The sequence below is a fragment of the Vanellus vanellus genome (assembly GCF_965231255.1).
Source record: "Vanellus vanellus genome assembly, contig: HAP1_SCAFFOLD_36, whole genome shotgun sequence".
NCBI lineage: Eukaryota > Metazoa > Chordata > Aves > Charadriiformes > Charadriidae > Vanellus > Vanellus vanellus.
In genome coordinates this window covers 2,041,924-2,068,768 of record NW_028127470.1, presented here as the reverse complement: position 1 = coordinate 2,068,768, position 26,845 = coordinate 2,041,924, and the positions used below count along the sequence as shown (strand labels likewise).

Genomic DNA, 26,845 nt, shown 5'->3' with positions numbered 1-26,845 from the left:
CTACAGCAAAGACACACAGATATGCACAGTGAACATTGTACCTCTGAGTGGCTGCCAAACCTAGTATGCTAAGGGAATTAAGGCAGAATCTTACTATTGACAACTAAGCATTGCTTCAATCTTGCAAATGATGCTTTTTTTTCTCTTTTTTAACCTTCTTGCTTTAACTGACATATCTTGATATCTGTAGAAACCCGATTTCTTTCCCAGAAAGAAAGAAAATAGGACTCTGGACAATTAGAACATCTTCCTACTAATAGTAGAGGATGAACAGGACAACCTGCTTACACTATATCCTTCAAGCCACTTCCCACTGCTTAGGTTCATCTTGTATACTAATTGAGACCAGGCTCGCTCTTAATTTATTTTTTAAAAAGCCATCTCCTTATACAAAACATGTATTAAGCAAGAGTCTGCAATTTACCTTGGGCTGGTCACATCATGGGTATTATGGAACAACTTCTGTATCTTGTTGCTAGAAACAACTCCCACTTTCACCAGGTAGGAATAGGCTTCCACGTGAAAAGCCCAGAAGTGCTTCCCTTTGGCAATCCCAGTGTCGCCAATGATGTAATCCAGGGTTGTGTAGCATCCGGCCTGCATGCGCTCAGACCCCAGCAGTAGAGGAAATCCAGCCCTACTTTCCACAGAGGTTCTTCCTGGGTTCAGCAGGAGATGTTCACTGTTGTACCCGCATTTGTCATCAAAAAGAAAACTGAGAACTGAAAAACAGCATCCCAAAAAATTTTCTCTTAGTTAAGTATTTCTGTGCTTATAAACTATATTTTAAGTCATGCTGGCACTAGAATTCCTCGCTTTTAAAGGCTACCAGGAACATTACGCAAGCTAACACAGTCTCAGTATGCTACCTACTTAACCTGTTTGTTAACAGTGCTTTTAAACATTTATACAACCGGTAACAGTGTAGTAGAAGTCTGGGAGCTACTGGAAACCACCTACAGCTCTTAACACCACCAGCAGCTCGTGGACATAAGAAAACCCAATACCTGGGGCTGGAGGCGTACGCAAGATAACTTCTCGGCTCCAAGGGCTAGAGATGGATCCTTTATATCCTCGAACTCTGAAGGCATAGCTGCTGTCGTCATCGAGATCAGATATTACTTTGCTCTTGCTGCAAACTTCGATCTCCTGCCACGTTGTACTCTCCTCTTCTCTATTAAGCTTATGATACTCAAGAACATAGACATCAGCTGAGTCTGTCTTCCCAGGGCATTCCCAACTGATCAGAGCTTTGTTGTACATTTTGCTCTGCTCTTCATTGATTTCTGGTATTTCTAGACCTGGAATGACAGAGATTCAGGAGAAAAAAACCTCAAATGTAGATACATGTTGTTTTAGAATTAAACACAGAAGCCCTTTGTTGAGTGGCTACAGCACTGGGGGGACAGTGGGGGGGGGGAATCTGACTCAGTCAAAGAGTGCAGATGAGGACGGGTCTGTTCATGCACTTAAATCCTTTCTGGTTTTACTTTGAAAGTTGTATTATTTATTTTTGCTGGCAACTAAAAAACCATATAAAAACCTATTCTTTTCTGTCATGCAATCACGACAAAAAGCTGCTAGGAAGACCTAGTATTACTTAACTACAATATTTTGGAAGCCAATGTAAACTGGTTCTGAATGCCATGGCATCTTAGCTTCTTTATCAAAGCTGAAGCTAGCATTGCTGCCAGGTAATGCCTTGAGAATCACAGAGGCAGAAGGGACAATGCAAGTCACAAGATTGAGTTCTGCAACTGCAGCCCTGCACAAGTTTTGCCTCTTTCCAGAGAAGCCCTTAAAGCTATAACTCAAGAAAGACATGATGCTCTCATAATTTACCATTGGAATGGAAGGACAAGTCACCAAGGATCTCTTCTTGCTTGGCTATGTCCATCACAAAGTCCTCGAAAGTAGTTTCAGCTGCTGGCTTGAAGCTCTTCAGAGATTCAGTAGCTTTTTGGATTCTGAAAGCACAGAAGCAGAGGGATGGCAGAAGAGGGAAAAAGGAATTCACATGGGTGTATTCCTTAAAGCAAAACCGCTAGGTTTTGCTTTAAAAAAAGTTCTCTTTTCAGGTACTTACTCACGTGTCCCAGAAACTTGTCTCTCTAGACAGAATTAAAATGCAAAATTTAAAGGCCTTTTGTACATCAGTGTAAAGATAACTAACAGGGAATCTTTTGGTTGGCAGAGCATTTTAACAATTTGGGGCATTACATTCAAAGAACAAAATAGGTGTGAAGCGCTAATGGAGCACAACTATTCAGATCAAAGAGTTTAAAGCCAGAAGAGACCTGTTAGATTAACTTGCAAATACCCGATGCAATCTCTGAGCAAAGGACTGTATCAGTGAGCTGAATGGGTTACCCTTCCACTGCAGTCCTACTGAAGAAGGCTAGGCGTTGGCGCAGGACAGAGCCCCTCCTCTGGGCTGTTTTTTAACGCACACTGTAATATAGGAATTTCTACTGAATGGTACCGGGACCACCTCTGAGGCTCTGCAACACAAAGTACTTGCATTCAGTACTTTCCTAGCAGGTGTCCAAAGAATATGACTGACCAGACATCCCTGGAACAGTACCTGTACCTCAAACGGAAGATAATTAATAAGATACCTGACGTGAAGTTGTTTTGCTGTTTGAACAAAACAAGATGGATCGGTTTCTTTAAGCAGTTCTTGAGCAAGTCCTACAAGGCCATTATTTTCCAGGAGCCCTTGAGATTCTTCTGCTTGTGTTTGCAATTTTTCCAGCCTTAAATTCTTAGAAGCTTCAATTGCCCTAAGAGCTGCGGATTTCTTCTCTTCCAGGACATGAGATAATTTCTCAAAACTCTGAGATGCTTCTTCTTTAGCTCTTTCACTGTTGCACTAGGAGGGAACAAAAGACATTTTAGACGGATCCCACAGCACTGTGGCTGTGTACAGAAATGTACTTAGGGTTGTTCAAGAGATCAGAGCAAACTAGTCATCTGTTTGACTGCCAAGACTAACGAGCTTTGTTATGCTCTTCAACACTGAAAATGCAATCAGCACTGCACCCAAGCTAGTAAGCGTCTCCTACGTTAACACAGAGAGGAAAGAGCAGGAAATTATTCCTCCGATTATGTATTGAGTTACGCACAGCGTTTGTCTAAATAGTTCATGGAAAAGCACTGTAAAAGCAAGTCAGCGTCTGAAGTCTTCATGCCCAAGACCTAGGTGCTCTTCCACCTTCCCCAGTCACCCTGAACTGGGAGTCCAGCCCAGTTTCTCCCCTATGCCCTGTAGTGCCACCTCTGATGAGTGCCCTGGATAAAAGGAACTATGAAGCACAAAGGCCATCTGCAGCAAGATACAGGCAGGGCCAGGAGCTCCTGCCAATTTTTGCCATTGCGTTTTTCAGCTCGTATGTGAGCTCCCAGCTCTGACTCTTCTGCAGGGAGATTTTGCCCTTAATTCTGACTTCACTGCAACATCCTCAAGGTAAACAGACAGCATAAATTGTGCAGCACCACTCATATGCAAGAGCTGTAAGTCTAACCCACCTCTCTTTGGGTAAGGTATCAAATAAGCTTTATGTCAATTAAATTCACAGCAGCACCCAAAACTTAACTTCCCTCTGTAGGTTGCCCAAATTTCCCACACTGTCAGGATTAGGTCTTACCGTCTGTGACTCAGAACCAACACAAACTGTTCAGAAATGGTTTTGCTGGCTAACAAAAAAAAACCCCAAAGGATCTGGAACACTTCACTGTTCTATTTGGAGTCCCTGCTGTGTCCTTGCAAGGTCCATCCCCAGACAACCCACAAGCCACTCTCACCTCTGTTTCTTTCAGCAGCAGATCCAGCTGCGTGATGCGAGCTTTCACCTGGCTCTCCTTACTGATGAGGTACTCGATATCTTTTGAAAGCTTCTCCTGTTAAAATAAAACAGCAAACTGGCAGGCAGAACAAGGGCATCCCACCCAAACTGACAACAAGCACAGGTGGGCCACCCAGCCAGCACTCAGTTTCTGTAGTTACGAGGACAAGAGCCTGCCATCAGTTATGAGCAGCAACCCTGCGGAGAACTGCTCAGTGACCCGCCATGACTGGCCCGGGACATCAGGCCACTGCCATGTGCAGGACTGGTGGCACAGCCTCTGAGGAGAAGAGGTGACAGCCTCAGCTGGCTCATCCTTCCCCAGCCACAGCAGTCACATTCTCTCTTAGGCTAGGAACACGAGTCTTCAAGACATTACCAGAACTAATAGAAAAGCCTCATAGGTTATTAACTCATCTGTAGTAAGGTTTGCTAGAAAAATGAGTGGTTGGAAACTTGAACTTAGGAGTGTCTCTGCACTTCCTTAGTTGCAAGAGTTAACAGCTGTACAGGAAAAGCCTTGCAAACAGGCGAGGAGGCCAAAGAGCAGAAGGCAGGCTGGGATGGGCTTTTTTTTTTTTTTTCCTCTCCTGTGAGCAAGAGAGGAAGCAAAGGAAGAAGAGGAGGCAGCAGCAATCATTCTTTAATAACAAAGCAGTGTTTGCAAGTCTGCCCTGTTGTATGGTGCTTAGGGAATCAACAGCTCTGCAACTTCAAAAACATACAGCGTCCCAGCAGATAACTGCCGATGCAGATTCTTCAGGAGTGCTTCTGAAGTATAAGCTAACCCAAGCCACAAGGACACTTGCCTTAAAAAAGCCAGATTGTAAACCATTAACTTCTTAAACCTTCTGCATTGGTCAGTACTGATGCACAGTTGGCTAACATAAGGTGGAAGCGCTTTTAAGGGGTTCTGTTTGAAGCCTCATAGAAAATATAGTTTAGTTTCTTAGCCGCACACTATGTCACACTAATATATACATTAACAGATGTTGCACAGCAGCATGCCTCATGACTCGTTCAGTGTCCTCCAAACACACGTCCTGGCATCCTGCCAGGGGAAGTTTGCCCTTAAACCCGAGGCTCAGTGCTCTTCCCCCTTCTTAAGGCCAGGTCCAACAATATTTACTTTTACCTTAAAGGTTTTGTAGGCAGTGCTTATGGTTGTTACTCTGTGGTTTGCATGACATCCACCCGGTTTACATAGACGACAAACAGGCCTTCTGCAGGTTTCACAGTACATGTTTACCCTCTCCATTTCATGTTCTGGACACATCAAAATCTGGAAGAAAAAAAAAGAGAGCAGAGAGAATGCAGGTGTCCTTCCAAAAACTGAGGTGCTCAACAAACCACCAAAACACTCAATTATCCCACAGCAGCGTCTGACTTATCAGTGGGTATTTTTTATATTCTGTTTATCTTCCACCTTTTACATTTGTCCATGCCAGTGAAAGCCAGCAGATGAAAACAAACAGTTTCACCAGGTTTACAGTGAGTGAACCTGTAGCAATGTCTGTGTACACATCACATAGCCTCCATACTGCAATCAACCATTTTGCTAATCCCTGAAGCTGTCTGCACACCTCAAGCTCCCCGCACTCCAGTTCGGAGATGTAAATGCAATACAGAACATGTCCACCCTGTCAAATTCAACCCTGTTCACACCGGCATCTCTTGAAACAGCTATGAACTGTTTCTTAAAGCAAGAGTTGACATAATACTGTAATGACTGAGGTCTAAGCTAGACTCTGACCAGCCACATAGCCATTGCTCTTGGAGCAACAAATGAAACGCAGCCACCACCACCAGTCACAGCCATCTTAAAGACAAAAGGCCCCAGTGTTTCAATTTTTCTGTCTGACTCCAATTACAAGTTGCTCATGCTGAGCGCTAATTCCAGCAACAGCTTAAACAGCACTGTAAAAAACCTGGTGTTCACTAAAACTCATCTTTCAAAAACTGAGCGTGTTGAAATAACTGCTCAAAGAGGGAAAAAGTGCCGCTCAACTCCAAGATCATGCAACAGCTAAAGCCATCTAAAAGGCACATAAAGTAGCATAAACACGGACACTCAAAGCTAAGGTTGCAGACCATCTCCAAAACCAACTCTCAAGCTCCAAATGTTATCTTAGGCTATGGTGAAAAGCCCAAAGACAAAGGAAATGTTCAGGAAAATTAGCTGTGCAGGCAGACATCTCCAAAAACTGCAGTCATGCTGTTAGTCTGTGGAAGCAGTTTTTCCACAGCAGTGCACAGTCACACCTAACGGAAACTGCACACTTTTATTCATCTCCTCGTGTAAGTAAGAATTACAGCCTGCAAGCTAGAGACCGAAGAGGTCAGCAGATTACCTCGTCTAGTTCTCTCAGAATTCAAGAACAATCAGCCCAGTATCTGCTTCTCCCATCCCCACCACACACGTTACAAAGTGCTCTCCAGTCTGGTTGTGAATGAAAGCGGGTTTATGAAAGGTGGGTTAACCTTGACCAGCAGCCAGACAACAACCAAGCTGCTCACTCGCTCCCCGTCCTCAAGATGATACGAGGGGAAAGATGATCATGGGTCAAAACAAAGACAGGGAAATCACTTACAAATTATCAGTTCATTGCCAAGTCAAGTAGACTTGGATAGTCAGAAACTATGACTAAATATTTTAGACCATTCCCCCACCCCACTTTTTTTTTTTTTTTCCCTAGGCTCAAATTACTCCTTCATTTGCATTTGCATTTCTTCTTCTCACTCCCGCCTGGAGAGGCACACGAGGGATGGGAAATGGAGGATTACAGTCAGTGCATAACACTCCATCTCTGCTACTCCTTCCTCATTATAAGTTTCCTCTCTTCATCACAGGTCCTCTCCACAGGAGACCAAGGTGTTTGTGGCCAAGGGGATCTGTTCTCATTTCTTTCTGTCTTACTTTTGTCCTCTACACTCACAGAATGGGTGAGGTTGGAAGGCACCTCTGGAGACCGTGTAGTCCAAGCCCCAGCTGAGGCAGGGTCAGCTACAGCAGGTTGCTCAGGACCTTCTCTCGGTGGGTTTTGAATAACTCCGTTATTAGAGACTCCACCACCTCTCTGAGACACCTGTTCCAGTGTTTGTTCACCCTCAAAATTCAAAGCTCACTGGGAACTCCTGAGGCTTTGGAAGATCTCCATTGGTGGAGAGTTAACAACCTCTTTGGGCGGTTGCAGTGTTCCAGTGGTTCCAGAGTTTGACAACCTTCCGAGTCTACTCACTGGGAACTCCTGAGGTACAGTTGGCTCCCTTGCCTTCATTCCCTCCCATCAGGCATTGAGACACCTTAATAAGGTCTCCCTGAGCCATTTTTTCTCCAGACTGAACAGCCCCAGATCTCTCAGCCTGAAGAGGACTTCAGGTGTGTAGGGGCCATCGTGTCTACAGGCAGGTCCATGAAACTCTCCACGACAGCGGAGACAGGAGATGTGATGGGACACCGTACCACAGACCTATGGCACATCCTCCGCTTGAACGGCAGGTAACCGTGGCTGAAGAAGACACCAGAGGGGAAGGAAACACTGGAAACTCTTGGGGAGAGTGAAAGAGGGAACGGGGAAGGAGGGCTAAGACAACAGTGACAGGAAAGGAGAAGAGACAAATTGTCCCTTCCCAGGGGCGGGCTCACAGGGGGCGGGCTCACAGGACACAGCCAAGGGGGGTGAAGATGTCCATAAGAGCGTCCCACCCTGTGCCTGAGCTCTGCTTCCAGCAACAATGGCCCAAGGAGCTGCTCAGACATGCAAGTTTATGCACCTACCTTCAGACAGCGCTGAGTAAGAAAGCAAGGCCTGGAGTTACTAGGAACCAATTAAGGAAGCTAATTATGGCCTTCAAGCATGAACTGAAGTCCTCCAACTTCTCCAATAACCAAAGCACCCACTGAACCTTGCTCCCAGACAGAACCGCTGTCCTGAGGATAACAGTTATTGCCCACCATGTCAGGGATGAGGTGGACTCTCCTTCCCAGGCCCAAGGGGGTTAAACCCACACCTTAGACTGAAATAACGACTTTTCAGAGCAGCACTGGCACAGTTGGAAGCCCATCATCACCTGAAGGGCTCTGAGCTTTGCACCAGGCCAGTGCCCCTGGACGCCACGGCCGCGGCACGAGGAAGCAGTGACTCGGGGCACTTACAGTCACCGTGAGGTTCTCCCAGGTGATGCCAGACACATTGATCTTGTTGCTCTCCCAGAACTGCAGGGTTTCGTTGCTGGGATGGGTCGGTGCCTCACACTTACAGCTGGGAGGAGAGGAGCCAAGACAGAGGTGAGGGGAAGGCGATGGAGGTGCAGCCCTGAGCTCCTGCCAAGGGGCAGCGGCACTTTAGGAGGAAGAAACCCACTAGGAGATGGTGAGGAAGTCCAGCTTGCTGTGCGTGTGCACAGGGTAGGCCTCTCGCAGGTGACTCAGCTTCTCCAGAGCCTCATAGATGAAGATGATGCAGATGAGGGGGGCGAAGGCTTCTTCGGTGAAGCGGGTGATGTAGCACACCAAAGAGCTAGCGTCAGTGGCCACCAGCACCATGCAGAAGAAGGCGGTCCACAGCCCAATGCACGCCATAGAGAGAGGTAGAAGAGCGCGTAGTCCCTGGGAAAGCAAAAGAAAACGCAGGGTGGAAAGGGCAGCAAGAGGCTCCGAGCCGTGCCTTCCTTTGGGGAAAGTCGGCAGCAATTCAGGAGCGTGTCAAGGCTGCGGATGGTAAATGCAGTTTCCACGTCCTACGACAGACAGCCTCGGGGCTGCGGCGCAGGGTGTGGGCCCGCAGGAGGAGAGGCCAATTATTTAATTATCATTCTTTAACAATTACCTTGTGTTAATGCCTCGGAGGCTAATTGAGGTCAGGTCCCTGTTGTGGAAGGTGGTGTTCTCCCACATCACCCCGATGCCCTAACAGCGAAAGCGGCTGGGTTTGCACCCAGTTACCTGCTGCCAGCAAGTTGGGGCTTCATAATAAATTTAATTGCAATAAGAGAGGTTAATCTCCCATCACAGTTGCCACAACAAAAAGACTGTCATGGAAAATATCCATTTTGCCTGAAAAGCTCCTGCTTTTTCAAAAATCATCAAAACATTTGACCAGAGAACTGTTTGGATATGTGGGTAAAATATATTTCCACTTCCAGCAAAAAACATGCAAAAAAGTGCCCGAGTTTGTACTGAGAGGAAAGCAAATCTTCCCTCATTCCCAAACCAGAGTCATTTGTCTCATCTTCCCTGTGCAGCCCATCTCGGGCATCCATATCCTTGTGGTTTCTCCTCCTCCTGCTCTTTCACTTTAACTCTAAAAACCCTGAACCACCCATCCATCCTTCAGAGACCGAGGGCTCCTGCACCGTCACATACTAAAGCAGCAGCGCGTGATGTCTGTGACACAGAAGACAACTTAAATCTACCAACTACCACTAAGAAAAACATCTTTTCTCCATCCCTGCCTTCTTCTGAAGGCGCTCGCAGCACCTGGCCGCAGCAGCCAGCCTTACTTGCAGAATTTGTAGAGGATCTTCTCGAACACGAGGACGGGGCCGGTGCTGCCGAGGATGGCGAGAGGTTGCCCAGCAAAGAGGAAATACACCACGCCGGTCACGGATGCGCCCAGCAGCGACTCCATGGCACTCTGTCCAGGGAAGAGAGGCAGCAGCGAGTAATTAAATCATTAGAGGGAAAACCACAAGTGCAAATTCACTGCAGCAAGGACTTTTGCATGAGTGTTGTCCTCCCTCGTGCCACCCAACAGAGAGAGGTGCTCACTATGTGGCTGTTGGTCGCCTCCCCCAGCAGTCCCCCAAAGGTGATTGATGACGGGGGACATGTAGGCACAGTAGAGGAAGAGGAAGGACGCCAGACACTGCAGGCTCAGACCATCCCGAAAGTAACTCCAGAACCAGGGGGCTTTTCGCTTCACATCCCGGATCAAACCTCCAAAGAGCCTGGAGGAAGGAAAAAAAATTAAACCATTTTCGTGGAAGACCACGTTAAGTTTTCTTGGCTGAGGAAGGACAATCGCAAGCACAGAGTAACTTCCATTGCTAAAAAGAAGTCTCCTTCTCCCATTTTAGCCCCAGGAGAAACTGAGGCATACAAAAAAAACACAGAATCACAGAATAGTCAGGGTTGGAAGGGACCTCTGGAGATCATCTAGTCCAACCCCCTGCCAGAGCAGGGTCACCTACAACAGGTTGCACAGGACAGCGTCCAGGCGGGTTTTGAACATCTCCAGAGTGGGAGACTCCACAACCTCTCTGGGCAGCCTGTTCCAGTGCTCCACTACCCTCAAAGTGAAGAAGTTCCTCCTCATGTTAAGATAGAACTTCCTATGTTCAAGCTTGTGCCCATTACCCCTCGTCCTATCAATGAGCACCACTGAAAAAAGACTCCTCCCATCCCTCTGGCATCCTCCCTTTAAGTATTTGAAAGCATTAATAAGATTCCCCCTCATTCTTCTTTTCTCTACACTAAAGAGACCCAAGTTCCTCAGCCTTTCCTCATATGAAAGATGTTCTAATCCCCTAATCATCTTCGTAGCCCTTTGCTGGACCCTCTCCAGCAGATCCCTGTCTTTCTTGAACTGGGGAGCCCAGAACTGGACGCAGTACTCCAGATGCGGCCTCACCAGGGCAGAGTAGAGGGGGAGGATGACCTCCCTCCACCTGCTGGCCACACTCTTTTTGATGCACCCCAGGATGCCATTGGCCCTCTTGGCCACCAGGGCACATTGCTGGCTCATGGTCATCCTGTTGTCCACCAGGACTCCCAGGTCCCTTTCCACAGAGCTGCTGTTTTCTTGCAATGGGGCTGATCGTGCCCGATGTCCGCAGGTGGCTGAAGTTTGAGGAGGACGTGGAAGACGGCAGCGAACGCTGGAGCAAGCCCTACGTGGCCATCGATTGGCAACAGTTCAGCCCTAAATATTGGGCTGGCCCCTCTCCCCCGGGTCTGGCCAGGCTTGCACAGAGCCATGGAGAAGGAGAACCATCTGTTCCACCTCTGCATAAGGATGGGCCACTTTCCTTCCCCACGTTTCCATTTTTAAAGGCAGGATCCCTCTAAGGAAGACCAGCCTCAATCCATTATGCCTTCAACTGCCTCCCAAATAATGCCACTTTCCCTCAGAAGAACAGCAAACCACACCAATCAGCCACACGGACCTGCTTGCAGAGGACCCCGGCACCCACGCAGCCCCGAGGAGGCTCATGAATGCTGCGGCGGGACTTACAGTGGTAGCCCTGCTCCATCGGGGCACAGTCCTCCCGTTCCTTCTTCCGATGCTTCTGGCGGTGGGGTCGGTGGTGCCGGTGGCTTTGCCTCACCAGCGGCATCCGCATGCCCACAGACAGGGTGTGGTGGCCTGCAAAAAAAGCAGCGTTCTCATCACTCTCGATATTGCGGAGACGGTTGACGCCGCTGCCATGATTAAACCAGCACAGCCATCCCAGGAGGAAACACCAACTTCTCTTCATTTTAGTTTCACTGCATTCCTGAATGTCAGAGACCCGTCCCTTTTTCCAAGCCTGTTTTACTCTAACTTTGCAACAACAGAGCAACAACAAGCGATGGCTCCGGGTCACCTAAAAGTGCCCTGAAAGTATCAACCCTCGTCTCAAATTCCAGCTTCGGCTGGACAACACTCAGACCTGCTCATTAAGCAGCCACAGAAGGTAATTATTTTTAAAATCTTTGTCGGCACAAGGCGACAAGAGGAGATCCAATTAGTCCCGTGATAATGAAGTCTGGAACAAAAAAAAAGAAAATCACAGCCCTGTGTCTGCAGCCATCAAATTATTCTCCTGACCTCTCCAAGCCAAGAGCAGCCTCTGAGAAAACAAGCTGGGAACTGCCCAGCTCCGTGGCCAACACTCACACCACAGATGCCGCGGGGGCTTTTTCCCCTCTGTCTAAAAGCCACAACATTAAAAAAAATGTGAAAATAACTGTGCTTGTTTATTTAGAAGCACGCCACGTTTCGCTGCAGGTGATGCGTACACTGAGCACAGGACGCGGCAGGGACTTTGCGCAACGGGAAAACGCGTGGGGCTGGTGCCACCTCTCCCGACTCACCTTCCAGCTCCTCCTTCTCATAGTGAATATTGGCAACGGTGCTCGTTCTTCCCTGGTCCATCACCGCCTCCTCGTCGTGTCTCTGTTTAGCGAGAAGAACAAGGTACAAGTTGGGGCCAGGTGAGGAGAGCTCCCTTACGTCCTCCCAGTCATCACCCATCCCCGCGGCCACGCGAGCCAACGAGCATCACACCTCTGCACGTCTCCTCCTTCAGGCACAGCCCTAAAAACACGGACTTGGAGGAGGTTTTTTTTCCCCTACCCAAATAAAACCACCTGTAATGTCACCTGTATTGTATACACCGTGAGTCTGGAAGGATTTACTAAAAGGGGAGACAGTTGAGTGTTTCAAACCAAAACCAAGCCTCCTGCTTCATTCTTGTGGTTCCTTTCGAAAAATTAAAATAGGGATTTCCAAACTGGGGGTGGGGTGGGGAGACCCAACCCCACACTTTTGAGCACAGCCAGTTTCATTCTCCAAACGTGATACCTGCAGGACTCACTAGATGGCACTTGGCCACAGGACATGGCCACCACCAACCTCCAAAGGCCCTCAGAACCTACAAGGGTGAAGCTTCGTCTTCAGCCCAACCAGGCTCAGGCTTCTCTTGCTGCAAGCCCGCTTTCCACACAAAACTGCATTTTTCTCCTCAAAAAAAAAAAGCCAAGGGCTGACAGCTAATGCCCTCCTTGGCTGAAATACCACTGCCAGCGCTGCACAAAGAGCATCTGTGCCTTAAAAGCTGAAGGAGAACTACAGGAGTTCTCTTCTCCCCTTGCCCACGGGGCTGGGGAAGCATCACTGGGATCACCGCGCTCAAAGAAATAAAAAACCAACCACGTCTCACACTCGAGTCGCAACTGCAGCTTTCAAAGGGCCTCCAGGAAACCCTTCTCTTTAGAGAAGAGCAAAATACCGGAAATCTGCTTTTTATCCCCCAAATTCCTGCTTCGACCGAATGGCATCACCTGCCGCCGCGCAGCAGCGACGCTCGGGGAAGCTCACACCTCCCACTCGCCAGCCAATTTAACGAGCAAAAGGAACAAACGTTCCCATCTGGGAATGAGCTTTTTCTGGCCCCCAAGTACTTTGTCCTTCGCCGCCGCTGCCAGGTGCCTGGAAAACATCAAAGCATCGAAACTGGGCTGGGAAAGGGGATGGCGAGCTCACTTTTGAGTTTCGGAGCAGAGAGTGTTGTTCCATCTCAAGAAAACTTCTCCAAATTATTATTTTGCTGCAGCGTTTTTTTTGTCCCAGCAGGAGAGAGAGGGATTTTTGACTGTCCTGCCTCAGTTTACCTGTCTCAGTGCAACTCCTCCAGTTAGAAAGAAAAATCTTTCCCTGGGGAAGCATTGGTGTAATTGAGGATGAGGAAAAGTACAAAGCAGAGGTTCACGTCTGGCTTTGAGTCCTCCCGGTGCCGGGGGAGGCCAAAAGCATCGCACGAGCACGCAAACTTCCCACCTCGGCCCCCTCGTCCCGTCACACGCAAGCTGGACTGGCCACCAGCAGCAGGAGGGAGGATTAATGTAATTAATCTCGCGCAAAGTGTAATTAATAACACTGATCCCAGTGTTATAAGGGGACGAGGGGCCAAACTGGGGGAGCTGCTCTGGTGGCGGAGCAGGAGACCCCCCTCCTTGCCCCTCTCCATCTCCATCCTACCCAGACGAAGCCACCGGTCCTGTGGCTCCCTCCTTTGCTATCGTGGGGGTCAGCACCGTCCCCTGCGGGGACCCCTCTGGCTCCTGAGCCAGGATTTGGGCTGTGATGGGGACTGGACCCGGGAGAGGACACATCTCCAGAGCCCCAAAGTGGGGCTGTGAGGGGGGGGGACACACGCAGGTCACAGCTGAGCATCACCAGGACGTGACCGTCATCCCTTGCTGGCGGAGACGCAAATTCCTCTCAGTCTTTGCCGTGAGCTGTAATTTCAGGGCAGATTAATTAATTCCCCACCTCTCGTTTGCCCCCGAGAGCAGCTCCTGCAGCCGGGTCCCATGGGTGCAGCGGGGGGGCGGACAGGCCCTCCCCCAGGCTAAGGAAATGCAGAAAGATGGGGGGACCACCCATCCACCTCCTGCCTGCACCCCAACACCAGGCGCATCCGCACAAGCGCCCGGTGGGACAATAGCTGAGGTGACCGGGTGGCATGGGGCTCTGTGGGGACAGTGGCCTTTGTCCCCCTGCTCTGAAGGGCCACAGCATCACCAGGGGGTCACATCGAGATGCGGAGGAGGGGGGGTCTGGTGGGGAGACCTCCAACAGGCATCACCCAGGTGCCTCCCTCCCACACCCAACTTGGGTACCCCTCACCTCCCCCTTTGAGCCCCCACCCCTCCGCCTTGCAGATGCCTTACACCCCCCTTCAGCAGCCTGCTGCCCCCCCTCCTTGCACACCCCCAGCACCCCATTTTAGACACCTACCACCCTCCTTACCCCCTCCAACCTTGCAGATGCCCTTCACTCCCCTTTCCATGGCCCTCACAGCGCCCCCCCTCCCCCCCCCGTGCAGATGCTTAGCCTCCCCCATTTGCCCCCACCCCCTGCTCCCCCTGTGTTTCCTCCCTGCCATGGGAAATGCCGCAGTGAGCAGCCATGGAGCATCCTCCAGCCACACCGGCGGCACGGCACGGCCCGCCCGGGGGTACCGGGCATCCCCCTCCCTGCCCCGGTGCCGCTGCCTCCCACCTGACAGCTGAGGACCCCATCGGCCCATTGCTGCGGGCGGGCATGGCGGGGCTGGGGGGAGATAATTGCTTGATAACGATACTCTTAAGACATCCAAACAAAACACCAACAAAAATCACTACGATCACAAAAATGAATAGGTTTCGCAATAGGCTTTGCAGCCGTCAGCTCAGGGCAAACTCAAAGCCATGCAAGATTTTGTTCAACCATCCGACTTCTATTGCCTCTCGTAGATTTCTGCCATCCAAGTAGAAGGCAAATTAATTTTTCTTATTTTCTCTTTTGACTGATTCCCTGTCCAATCAACACACCAAGGAGTAGATCGCATGTAATGCCATTCTCCGTGTTCTGCCATCTTCCAAACTGAAGGGAACTGCATTCGAGAAAGTGCTCGAAAGCCCAGCAGTTATCACCTCTGTTTTGGACCCGCGCTTCAAGGAGATGCAGTTTCTCAGCCCCAGCCTGAGAAGCGAGCTGCACCAGCCAGTGAGAAACACGCTGTTGTGGGTTTGCAACCACCAGTCCCCATCTGCCACCCAGTCTGGGGTGCCAAACTCGGATTCCAAAGCCACAGGCGCAGATGCCGGCAGCCAGCTGCCTGCTCACAAGGACCCATGCACCAGCGCCCCATCTCAGAGCACCTATGACATCCTTTTGGGGTAGGACCCGAGGAGAGCATACCCGAGATCCACCAGCAACTGGAAAACTACATCCTGGAGCCCCTCTGCAAGCGCAGCACCAGCCGCTGCACTGGTGGCAGAACAATGAGCATCGCTTCCCGGCCATGGGGCGGCTGAGCCGGCAGTACCGCGCCATCCCCACCACCGCCTTCCTGCCAGACCAGGCCTTCGCTGCCAGGGAAAGCACCCTGGAGCATCGGTGCACTGTCCTGGCGCCGGAGAATCTGGTCCAAATTCTCTTCTTGCATCCGCATTCTGATTTTTTAGAATGCACAATTTTTGGGATGGCGACTGAGAAATTAGGTCTTGTGGTTCCCATTGAAACACCCATTAATTCATACAACCAAAACCCAGCCAAATGAAAAGGCGATGTTAAACCTCAGCCCCGAGGGAAAAGAAATGTGCCCGACCAGGTGCTAAAAGGCGCTCTGGCAAACCACCCCCCTCTCCAAACTGCAGTTTGCTCTAGGAAACTGACAAGTTTTCTTCCTCTGCAGCCTTAGCGAGGCTGTAGATTTTTCCACCCTGCAGGAGGCTGTAGGGCAACGACAGAGATGGATTTGGGGCCTCTCCCTGAGGGAAACCCCATTCCCAGCCACACAGGAGGCTGTGGGGACACCCCGGGAACGGATTTGGAGACTCTCCCCGAGGGAACCGCTGCTTCCAGCCTCACAGGAGGCTGTGGGGCCGCCCGGGGGACAGATTTGGGGGCTCTCCCTGAGGAGAGCCTGTGGGGAGGAGGGAGGCGGGGGCCGCCCCAGGGCCGGGGCCACTCCTGGAAGGGGAGGGGGGGATCTCCAGCCGCCCACGCGGGGCTGCCCGAAGCCTGAGGAGATGAAAAGAAGAGGAGAAAAGCCAAGAGTTCCCTCACCGCCATCGCCTCTCACAGCCCCGGCCCTCCCCGCCGCGCCTCATGGCGGCTGTGTGCGGTGTCACCTGAGCGGGGGGCGGCGGCTGTGGCAGGAAAAGGCGGGAGGGGAAGGGAAGGGAAGGGCGGCGCCATTTTGAATGGGAGGAGAGGGGAAAGGGGGGGGCGAGAGATGGGGGGGGGGGAGATGGGAGCGAGGGTGTGAGGGGAGTAGGTGTTGTGTGAGGGGGGAGTGAGGGGGGAATGGGTTTTCGGGAGAGGGCCTCTTGTCCTTTTGTGGGCTGGTTTTGTCTAAGTTATTCATGCGAGTATATTTTTGCCACACGGGATGGGAACTTTCGCTTCCCGGGATAGCTGATGCCCCTGGATAACCACTGCCCGCGAAGCACTGCGAAACCCCGTGTTCAAAAATGAGAATAAAGGCCGGGTTTTGCCTCTCAGAAGGATCTGAGAGCCCCATCTCCAAGCTATTTTCAGTACCTTTCCGGTTGTTTTCTTCCCCCTCCATCCCCGTGATGTCCGTCGGAGGGGCTGGCGAAGCTCTGCAGGCGGATGTCCGGCTCGTTTTGGGGAGGGCTGGGATGGTTTCGGCCTCGCATTGCCCGACGCGGAGAGAAGCTGTTGTGCGGGGCTCGTTGTCCTCGGCGCAGCCCCGCCCCCTCGCTCGCGTTTGCCGCGGCGACGCAGGGGGGCGTGGCCCGGGTTTTCGCCTCGGCACATGCGCGGGTGGGCGGACGTGAGGGGGAGCACTTCCGGTGTACGGCGTCGGGCGGGAGCTGCGATGGTCGGTACCGGGGGAGACGGGGGTCCGGAGCCGAGGAGGGCGGGAGCGGGCGGGCGGGGCCGGGTGGCGGCGGCAGCGGCAGCGGCAGCGGCAGGAGCGGTGGCGCGGAGGTGTGCAGGGCCAATTCGGGGGGTTTGTGGGGTGGCGGGACCGGGCTGGGGGGCTCGGGGGGCGGTCTGGGCCTGTTTGGGGGGGGGCAGAGCCGAGTGGGGGGTCCCCGGGGGAAACAGGGCCGATTCAGCACCCCCCCCCCCCGTCCCCCGCTGCCGCCCCCTCACCCCCCGCTCGCTCCCCGCAGGTGGCGGCAGCCCCGGCCGCAGCGCAGGGTGCCCGGGGCCGGCCTGGCCGGGCGCTTGGCTCCGCTCTGGGCTCCGCTCTCAGCCCCCCCCCGCCCCCGGCAGGTCAGCCCGGCCGTGCCCCCTTCGCCCGCCTCCAGCCCACTGCCGAGCCCCCCCAGGTACCCCCGAGATGGGTCGGGTGGTGGGCACGGGCATTGCTGGGAGCCCGTGGGCAGCCCTGGGACCCCCTTAAAGCCCACGGAGACCCCCGGGGCCCCCTTGTCTCCCCCGGAGCCGACGGGGAGCCGTAGCTGTGGAGTCAGCTTAAGGAGTCTGCCCTAAGGACTGCTGCTTTTTGGAGCGTTGGGGGAGGGGGAGGGTTGTCGGTGTGGGGAGTGGAGGTGTGTGGGCGGAGTCCCGTGTCGTGAGGGAGGTTTGGGGGTGTTGAGCAGCTTTGGGGGAGTGGGGGAGGGGTCTCCTCCTTTGGAGCTCCCTGGTTGGATTCTTCTCAACTGTGGGAGGCAGCGGGAAGGGAAGGCAATAGAGTGAGTTGCTGTATATTAGTCCTTGGTTGATAGTCAGCGACTCTGCTCCCTTGCTGCTCAGCAGACTATTAGCTCCGTGGGGCTGTTTCTCCAGGCAGGCTACGACTACAGAAACGGACCGACTTCCTCAGAAGAGTTGTTAGCGGTGACGTCTCCTGTGAACGTACTGCCTGACGTTGGATAGACCTGGCACCACGCAGCAGCTCAGAGCCCCACAGCGTATGCTGCCATGCTCAGTTGGCTCCATCAAATCCTCCGACCTGAGAATGCCAAAGGTACGGAGTTGAAACGGGCCCTTCCTCACCCGCTGAGTCAGATGAACCTTTTTGCGCCCAAGTTGGCTGGGGACTGCTCCTGCCTCGCCGCCTTCAGGCGGAGCATGGCTGTGAGCAGGGGAGCTCAACACACAGTGCTTGCTGATTGCACCTGCTCCCTCGGGGGAGCACCTGCAGCGGTGGGATGGGAGGAGGGAGGACAGCACGAGGGCTAGAGACAAACATTTTATTTCTTTAACATTTCACATACGGGGTACCCCAGAGGGGTTCCCGGCCCCACACCCCACAGCCGCTCAGTATTCGGGGCACTGTTGGTCTTCTGGGCCTGGCGCTGTCACCACTTGCAGGGCTGGCAGAAGCAGACACGGCTAGTGGCATCTCCACCAGCCCTTCAGGTAGCCCCACAGCCAGGCGCAGCCCTGCCGTGGGCATCTTCCTGCCCTGCACAGCCCTGGGTCTGCCTGGCCACACTCCCTGCCCATGGTCTTACAGGACTCCTCCCTCTTTGCCTTCAAGGCCTGGAAAGCGCAGGTGATCTCCCGCACCACCTTGTCCATGTCCATGGCTGGGGGCCTTCCGGGGGACAGGTGCTCGTCCGTGGGCCTCTGTGTCCTGTCCATCCCCTGCTGGGGAACCCACTCTTTCTCGGTCCCTGCTGGCAGCTCCTGTGGAGGCTCCTGGCTGAGGACCAGCCCCGGTTTCCCCACTGCCCCACCAGCAGCCATGGGAGAGCGGGGTTGTCCTGAGTGTGTGAGCACCACTGGCTCTGTTGCTGCACTGGGCCAGGGCTCCAGGAAGTGGTAGAGGGAGCTCTGGGAAGAGGAGCTGCTCCTCAACAGGCTGCTGCAGTCCTCTGAGTTGGCCAGCGAGCACAGGCTGCAGGGGCTCTTGCGGTGGCCCTCAGGGGGCCCAGGAGCCCGGGGGGTGCCTGGACCAGAAGGAGCTGTCCCCAGTGATAGGACCTATAGGCGGCAGAGGAGGGCAGGGGGACCTGGGGGCTTTGGGGGGACAGGGGGTAGAGAGAGGCATCACTGCTCAGATGGTATATGGTTGGCAGGGAGCCCAGTGGGTCCTGTGGGGCCCGGTGCTGCCTCCTCGCTGCCTCCTCGGTTGCCCTGCAGAGGAGGGGAGAGAAGAGACCCGCTGCACCCCGTCTCCTCCGCTGGAGCCTGTGGGCAGCACCCCCTCCTCAGCAGGCGGGCAGAGCTGCCCAGCGCAGGCAGGGCAGGGCACGGGCTGAGGGTCTGGGGCAGGATCTGGGGGTCTCCCCCACACTCCCTGCTTCTCCTGCGTCGACTTGAGCTCCTATCCTTCATCTGCTAGTCAAGAAGCTGCTGAGGGAGGGGACGGAGTGAGCGGCCGGCAGCCCCCGGCACAGCCCCGGCTCAGGGCTGCCGTGGGGTGTGGGCTGTTTGCATGGTGCGCGGTGCCAGGGCCACTCACCGCTCTGCTCCTCTGGGCGGGCTCTCGTGTCTGTCGCCTCTTGCTTTGGCTTCTTCCAGTCCCTCTGCAGGACCCCGGGAGCTGGGTGAGACGGGAGCAGCTCCCAGCTCTGCGCCGCAGCCCCCCACACCACCCCACGCTGTGGCACAGTGCGGTGCAGCAGTCGCCTACCTGGAGCCGCTTGGTCCGTAGCACAGAAGAGACCGCGCTGAGCCCCATCAAAAGCATCACGAGCGGAGCCAGGTGAGCTGTGGGGGGGACATTGGAGTCCCTCCTGGCACCAGCTGCGGTGCAGCCGCGCAACCCTGGGGTGCCCCCCATGGGAAATGTTAAAGAAATAAAATGTTGGTCTCTATCCCTGGTGCTGTGGTTCCTCCTCCCATCCCGCGGCTGGGGCTGTGCCCCCCTCAGTGCCCGACCCAGTGGGACAGGCTGGCACTGCTGGCACCCACCAACCTGGGGGGGTGGTGGTGTCGGGGGAGCTGGGTGGGCTGGAGAAAGGGAGGAAGCACCTCTTGAAACCATCTCCGCCCTCCCCAGCCACAAAACCCTCCCCAGAGGCACCAGAGGGGACCCCCAGATCCTTGAAGGGCCCCCCCAGACTCCCTCTGGCCTGCAAGATTCCCCCCCCAGGACCCCATAAGGGCCGCCCAGGACCCCTAACGGACACCCTAGTGGCGTCCCAAATCTGGGTTCTTTACCTGCTGGGCAAGCCAGTAACACACTGTGTGGGAGCAGCCAGCCGAGCCGGTTTCAGAGCACAAGAGGTGAGAGGCAGGGAGCTGCCATCCCACTCAGCTCCATCTCCGCCGTGCCTTGGCTGTGCAGAGAGAACTTGGGGGCAGCTGCAAAACAGCTCAGCCCGGGCTTATCTCAAGATGGCACAGAACAACCAAAACCAAATGGCCCTTAACAAACAAAATGCCCCGAGTCCCATCCCACCACTCTTCCCGTGACTTTGAGCGCCGGACATGACAAATTGGCAACAGAGACTTCGCTATGGCACCACCAGAGGGAAATATCCCAGACAGTGTAATCCACTCCGGCATAATCCTGCACCCTCACCGAGTCAGGAAATATAAACCGCAGGGTCTGGGGAGACAAATGGGGAATCCTCCAAGGATACAGCTGGCCCCTAGGAGATCCGCCCCCCCCCCATCCAGGACGCTCTACAGGGTAACTTCCCCGGGATGGAGCGACCTCACCTGAGAGAGAGAGGGTAAGTGACTAAGAAACATCCGTACGGTATAGGGCATGCGATTGAGTTTGTGACTGGTGCACTCTTTTAAGGTATTAATATCTAGCGCCCTTGTGGTTTGTGTTGCTATTTTTCAGGGGCATTTGTAGCTCGCAATAGTGGATCCTGCTAATTTCTTTTAAATTGCAATGGTGTAATCGCCATCGCACACACAGAACTTGCAATAGTGACGTATTGGACCCGTGAGCGAAGTCCAAAGAAATTGTTAATTTGAACCTCTCAGTGAAGCCCTTTTTCCCGTTTCGTCACACTCCCCGAGCCACTGGGTAAAGCGACACCTGGCAAAAAAACCACCACCACCCCAAAAAAAACCCCACACCACATCCCCCACTCCCCACCCACCCCTTCTCCCCCCATCACAGCCATGGGGCAAACTCCCACCACGACCCCCCAATCTCAGCTCGGCCGTGACCCCCCCGAGACACTGGAACGAAAGCAGCGGAGAGCGAGCTCAGGCTCTTGTGAGCTGGAGAGATTTCTCTTTGTTTTTTGATGTTGTCATTGGGTGGGTTTTGGTTGGTTTTTTTCACAGAACACTTTGCAGTGTGGTGTCACAGTTTCCGGGGCCGGCACTGGCACCGCCACCTCACCCCCGGCTCTCGTCCCTTCTCTTGCCCGATAGCTTTCACCACTTTCCTTGCTTGGTTTGGTTGTTTTTTTTTTTTCCTTTTAACCTTTCTTTTTTTATATTTGGGGTTTTTGTTTCCTTTTCCTTTTTTTTCTCTTCCCTCCCCTTTTTTCATTTTCCCTTTTTTTCTTTTTCCCCCTTTTTTCTTCCCCCCCTTTTATCTCCTTTTTCTCTTTGTTCTTCTTTCCCCTCTTTTTTTTTCTCCCCCCATTTTTTTCTTTTGGTTTTTTTCTTTTTCTCTTTTCAAACATCTCTCAAGCTTTCTCCGAAGGAACAGCCCCTGGCTCTCAGCCAGCGGAAGGAGACTATGGCAGAGCTGTGGCACCCGTGGGATTGCTTTCCTTCTCCCGCTTCGCACTCAGTAAGAGTGTGTTTTCCAACTTGTTGTTTTTTTTTTATTAAGAAAATAAACAAAAATAATGCTCCAGCTATCAGTTTTACAAGGCATAGAAAATCTCTAAAAGGGAAACAGAAGCGCAATGTGCTGAGGTATGAAAACCTGAGGTAGTTTTTGTGTGTGGATGTGTGTGTGTCATTTGGGGTTGGGGGTTGTGTGTGTTTTATTTTTGAAATTAAAAAAAAATAATAATTTTGCTAGTGTTTTGTTTTTTTTTTTTCTCCCAGCCCTGGGCTGACAACCTCTTGGAAATCTGTTTTCCCCCCCTGCCCCTCTTTTCCCACCTTCTCTCCTTGCAACCGGGATCTTTCCCCAAAGCGTTTACGGCCGAGCACGGCCTTTCTTTAACCTCTAGAAAAGCCGGCTTGTGCTAAAAAACAAACATCCCCCTCCCGCCCCCACCCCCTCTGAAATGAAATAAATAAATAAATAAATAAAATCCTTACAAAACTTAAAAATCGCCGTTAGTTTTGTTATCGTTACATTAATTCTAAAAACCGATGAGCCGCTGCGCTGTGTGCCGCAGCCCAACCTCCCCCCCTCAACGCTGGGCGAGCTCCTCTGGCCATGCCTGGGATGAAAAACCGGTGGCTTTTAGGAAATAAAAAATAAAAAATTAAAAAAAAAAAAAGAATAATAAAACCTCTCTTTCTCTCTGCCTCTGTTAGTCCATCTAAAGGGAGAGCGTCGGGAGGCGAGGGAGGAGGAAGGGGGAGGCTGTGGGATGGAGAGAGCCCTCCCCGTTCCCCTCGGCTGTGCATCCTCGCAGCGCTGCGGGGAATGGGGGGGGGGGGGGTGTTTGGGGGGGTCTTTGGTTTGCACAGGGTGGCCGTGGTGGGGGCTCAGCCCCATCCTTACAGTGCTGGGGAGCACGGGGCTACCAGGCGCAGAGAGTCCCTCCCCCAGTGAGGTGCTTTGGTGTGCTGAGGTGTTAGATGGGGTGGCACAGCCCCTGCCCGCCCCGGGAGGGGGGACACCACCTCTCCGGTGGCACTGGATGGGTGGGAGGGAGGGAGGGAGCAGAGCTCTGGGAGCCATGGAGAAAGGTGTGGGGGTGTCCCTCATCGTGGCAGCCCCCAGCAGCCCTACCCCGCCACCCGGCCACCCCAAGGGACACCCAAGCCCCATCTTGGTCCTCTCCCCGTTGGGTGATGCCCTTCCACCCACCCCAGAGGTGCTCTCCTCTCCTGCGGGGGGGATGCCCAGCGCTCGCCTGGCTAGAGAAGCACCGCGGGGGTGCTTAGGGGGCATCTGAGCTTCCCAGTTACAAGGGCGTAATTAGTGCACCATTAATAACCATTAATAACGACTTTGGCTTTGCTAACCAACTGCGGCGAGGCCCCCACCCCGCTTTAGCACAGGCTTCCTGATGCCAACGCCTCCCCGAGCCACTGGGTAAAGCGACACCTGGCAAAAAAACACCACCACCCCAAAAAAACCCCCACACCACATCCTCCACTCCTCACCCACCCCTTCTCCCCCCATCACAGCCATGGAGCAAACTCCCACCACCACCACCCCCAATCTCAGCTCGGCCGTGACCCCCCCGAGACACTGGAAAGAGAGCAGCGGAGAGCGAGCTCAGGCTCGTGTGAGCTGGAGAGATTTCTCTTTGGGTTTTGATGTTGCCGTTGGGTGGGATTTGGTTGGTTGTTTTTCACAGAACACTTTGCAGTAGAGGACAAAAACGTGGTGTCGCAGCCCCCGGGGCCGGCGCTGGCACCGCCACCTCCCCCCACCTCCCCCCACCTCCCCCCTCCCCCGGCTCCTGTCCCTCCTCCTGCCCGGGGGATGTTCCCACTTTCCTTCCTTGGTTTGTTTGTTTGTTTTTTTCCTTTCTACCTTTCTTTTTTAATATGTGGGGTTTTTTTTTTCTTTTGCCCTTTTTCTTCTTTCTCCCTTTTGTTTTTCGCTTCCCCCTCATTTTTTCTTTTTCCCCTTTTTTTTCCGATTTTTTTTTGCCTTTCCCCCCATTTTTCTGTTTCCCCTTTCCCCCCCATTTTTATTTTTCTCTTTTTTCACTTCTTCCCCCTTTTTTCTCTTTTTCCCCTTTGTTCTTTTTCCCTTTTTTTTCTTTTCCCCCCTTTTTTCTCTGTTTCTCCCTTTCCCCCCGTTTTAATTTTTCTCTTTTTTTACTTTTTCCCCCTTTTTTTATCTTTTTCCTCTTTTTTCTTTTCCCACTTCCCCTCCCCCCTCCCCCCCCCCCCCCCCTTTTTTTTTTTTCCTCTTTTTAAACAAGCTCTCTCCCGAAGGAGCGGCCCCTGGCTCTCCGCTGGCAGAAGGAGCCTACGGAAGAGCTCTGGCACTGACACGGGCGGGAACACCCACTCACACATCGCAGCACAGCAGTTAGTTTGGCAACACCCCCACCCCCTGTCACAAGTGAGACCCGCACAGACAAAAGGCTCCTGAGTGAGGGCACTGGGGCAGCCCCACCTTAGAAGCAGCAGAGGAGCAGAGCCCTCCGGAGCCATCAAGAGCACAGGAAGGGCTATTCAGGGCCTCATTGTCTGCGCCGAGTGACCGTCTGCTGAGAACCGCTCTGGCGGCTCAGAGCTCAGCCCCAGCAGCAGTCTGGAGCCAACGGGGAAAAGTACACCGGGAGGAAGACTGGCAGCCTTCCTCCACAACGCCCCGGAGAGAATGACCAGAGTGCTGCCTATCCCCATCGCTTTTCCAACTCGGTTCTTTTTTTATTAGAAAATTAATTAAAAAAAGATCTCCAACTCTCAGGTTTCCAAGGCACACAGAATCTCTAAAAGGGAGACACAAGCGTGAGGTGCTGAGGTACCCAAACCTGCCCACGTTAGTCCAACTAAAGGGAGAGCGTCGGGAGGCGAGGGAGGAGGAAGGGGGAGGCTGTGGGATGGAGAGAGCGCTCCCCGTACCCCTCGGCTGTGCATCCTCGCAGCGCCGTGGGGAATGGGGGGCTGTGTGTTTGGGGGGGTCTTTGGTTTGCTCCCCTGACCTGCTGGGGGTGGGGGAGGAGGATTTGGGAGGGGGGGATGTCCGGCGGCGGGGTTACATTCATCGGGCGGTGCTGGGCGGCACGGCGGGAGCCTCCCTTGCTGTGCTGCGGGGCCGGGGCTCCCGGAGCGTGTTTCTGCTCCTGCTGCTTCACCTGCTGGAGCATTTCCCTCATCTTGCGCTGTGCAGTCTTGGGGAGGAGAAGGGAAAAGCAAGAGGTGGGGGTCAGGGCACCGCTTCTCCCCCCACCACCCACCCCCGAGCCCCCACCGAGCATCTCGACACTCCCAACAAGCTGTAATTAATTTCAGGTTTGTTATGGGTTAGTCCCACAAATTGATGCAAGGAGACGGAGCCAATTAAGACTGAAGTATTTATTAGCAAGTGGCAGCAAGCAAAACAGCGCTGGGCGGCCCGGGAGTCTCACTCCGCCGACGGCTCGCACCCGTTTCCCGAAAGTCCCTGGTTTTATACTCTTCTTTTTCCGGTAGAGGGGTACTCTGTGCTGTGGGATCCGTCTAAAATGTCTTTTGTTCCCTCCTAGTGCAACAGTGAAAGAGCTAAAGAAGAAGCATCTCAGAGTTTTGAGAAATTATCTCATGTCCTGGAAGAGAAGAAATCCGCAGCTCTTAGGGCAATTGAAGCTTCTAAGAATTTAAGGCTGGAAAAATTGCAAACACAAGCAGAAGAATCTCAAGGGCTCCTGGGAAATAATGGCCTTGTAGGACTTGCTCAAGAACTGCTTAAAGAAACCGATCCATCTTGTTTTGTTCAAACAGCAAAACAACTTCACGTCAGGTATCTTATTAATTATCTTCCGTTCGAGGTACAGGTACAGTTCCAGGGATGTCTGGTCAGTCATATTCTTTGGACACCTGCTAGGAAAGTACTGAATGCAAGTACTTTGTGTTGCAGAGCCTCAGAGGCGGTCCCGGTACCATTCAGTAGAAATTCCTATATTACAGTGTGCGTTAAAAAACAGCCCAGAGGAGGGGCTCTGTCCTGCGCCAACGCCTAGCCTTCTTCAGTAGGACTGCAGTGGAAGGGTAACCCATTCAGCTCACTGATACAGTCCTTTGCTCAGAGATTGCATCGGGTATTTGCAAGTTAATCTAACAGGTCTCTTCTGGCTTTAAACTCTTTGATCTGAATAGTTGTGCTCCATTAGCGCTTCACACCTATTTTGTTCTTTGAATGTAATGCCCCAAATTGTTAAAATGCTCTGCCAACCAAAAGATTCCCTGTTAGTTATCTTTACACTGATGTACAAAAGGCCTTTAAATTTTGCATTTTAATTCTGTCTAGAGAGACAAGTTTCTGGGACACATGAGTAAGTACCTGAAAAGAGAACTTTTTTTAAAGGAAAACCTAGCGGTTTTGCTTTAAGGAATGCACCCATGTGAATTCCTTTTCCCCTCTTCTGCCATCCCTCTGCTTCTGTGCTTTCAGAATCCAAAAAGCTACTGAATCTCTCAAGAGCTTCAAGCCAGCAGCTGAAACTACTTTCGAGGACTTTGTGATGGACATAGCCAAGCAAGAAGAGATCCTTGGTGACTTGTCCTTCCATTCCAATGGTAAATTATGAGAGCATCACGTCTTTCTTGAGTTACAGCTTTAAGGGCTTCTCTGGAAAGAGGCAAAACTTGTGCAGGGCTGCAGTTGCAGAACTCAATCTTGTGACTTGCATTGTCCCTTCTGCCTCTGTGATTCACAAGGCATTACCTGGCAGCAATGCTAGCTTCAGCTTTGATAAAGAAGCTAAGATGCCATGGCATTCAGAACCAGTTTACATTGGCTTCCAAAATATTGTAGTTAAGTAATACTAGGTCTTCCTAGCAGCTTTTTGTCGTGATTGCATGACAGAAAAGAATAGGTTTTTATATGGTTTTTTAGTTGCCAGCAAAAATAAATACAACTTTCAAAGTAAAACCAGAAAGGATTTAAGTGCATGAACAGACCCATCCTCATCTGCACTCTTTGACTGAGTCAGATTTCCCCCCCCCCACTGTCCCCCCAGTGCTGTAGCCACTCAACAAAGGGCTTCTGTGTTTAATTCTAAAACAACATGTATCTACCATTGAGGTGTTTTTCTCCTGAATCTCTGTCAT

General features: G+C 52.5%; 1 protein-coding gene across 1 annotated transcript; it reads right to left on the bottom strand.

Annotated features, from left to right (window-relative positions):
- Nucleotides 1-420: 420 nt before the first annotated feature.
- On the bottom strand, nucleotides 421-26,845 carry LOC309685248 (E3 ubiquitin-protein ligase TRIM36-like; the record flags this gene model as incomplete). Its single annotated transcript, XM_082501051.1, has 7 exons — nucleotides 421-722; nucleotides 1,008-1,301; nucleotides 1,843-1,967; nucleotides 2,619-2,872; nucleotides 3,805-3,900; nucleotides 4,981-5,127; nucleotides 26,813-26,845. The coding sequence occupies 7 exons, from the start codon at nucleotides 26,843-26,845 to the stop codon at nucleotides 421-423; spliced, it is 1,251 nt and encodes a 416-aa protein (XP_082357177.1).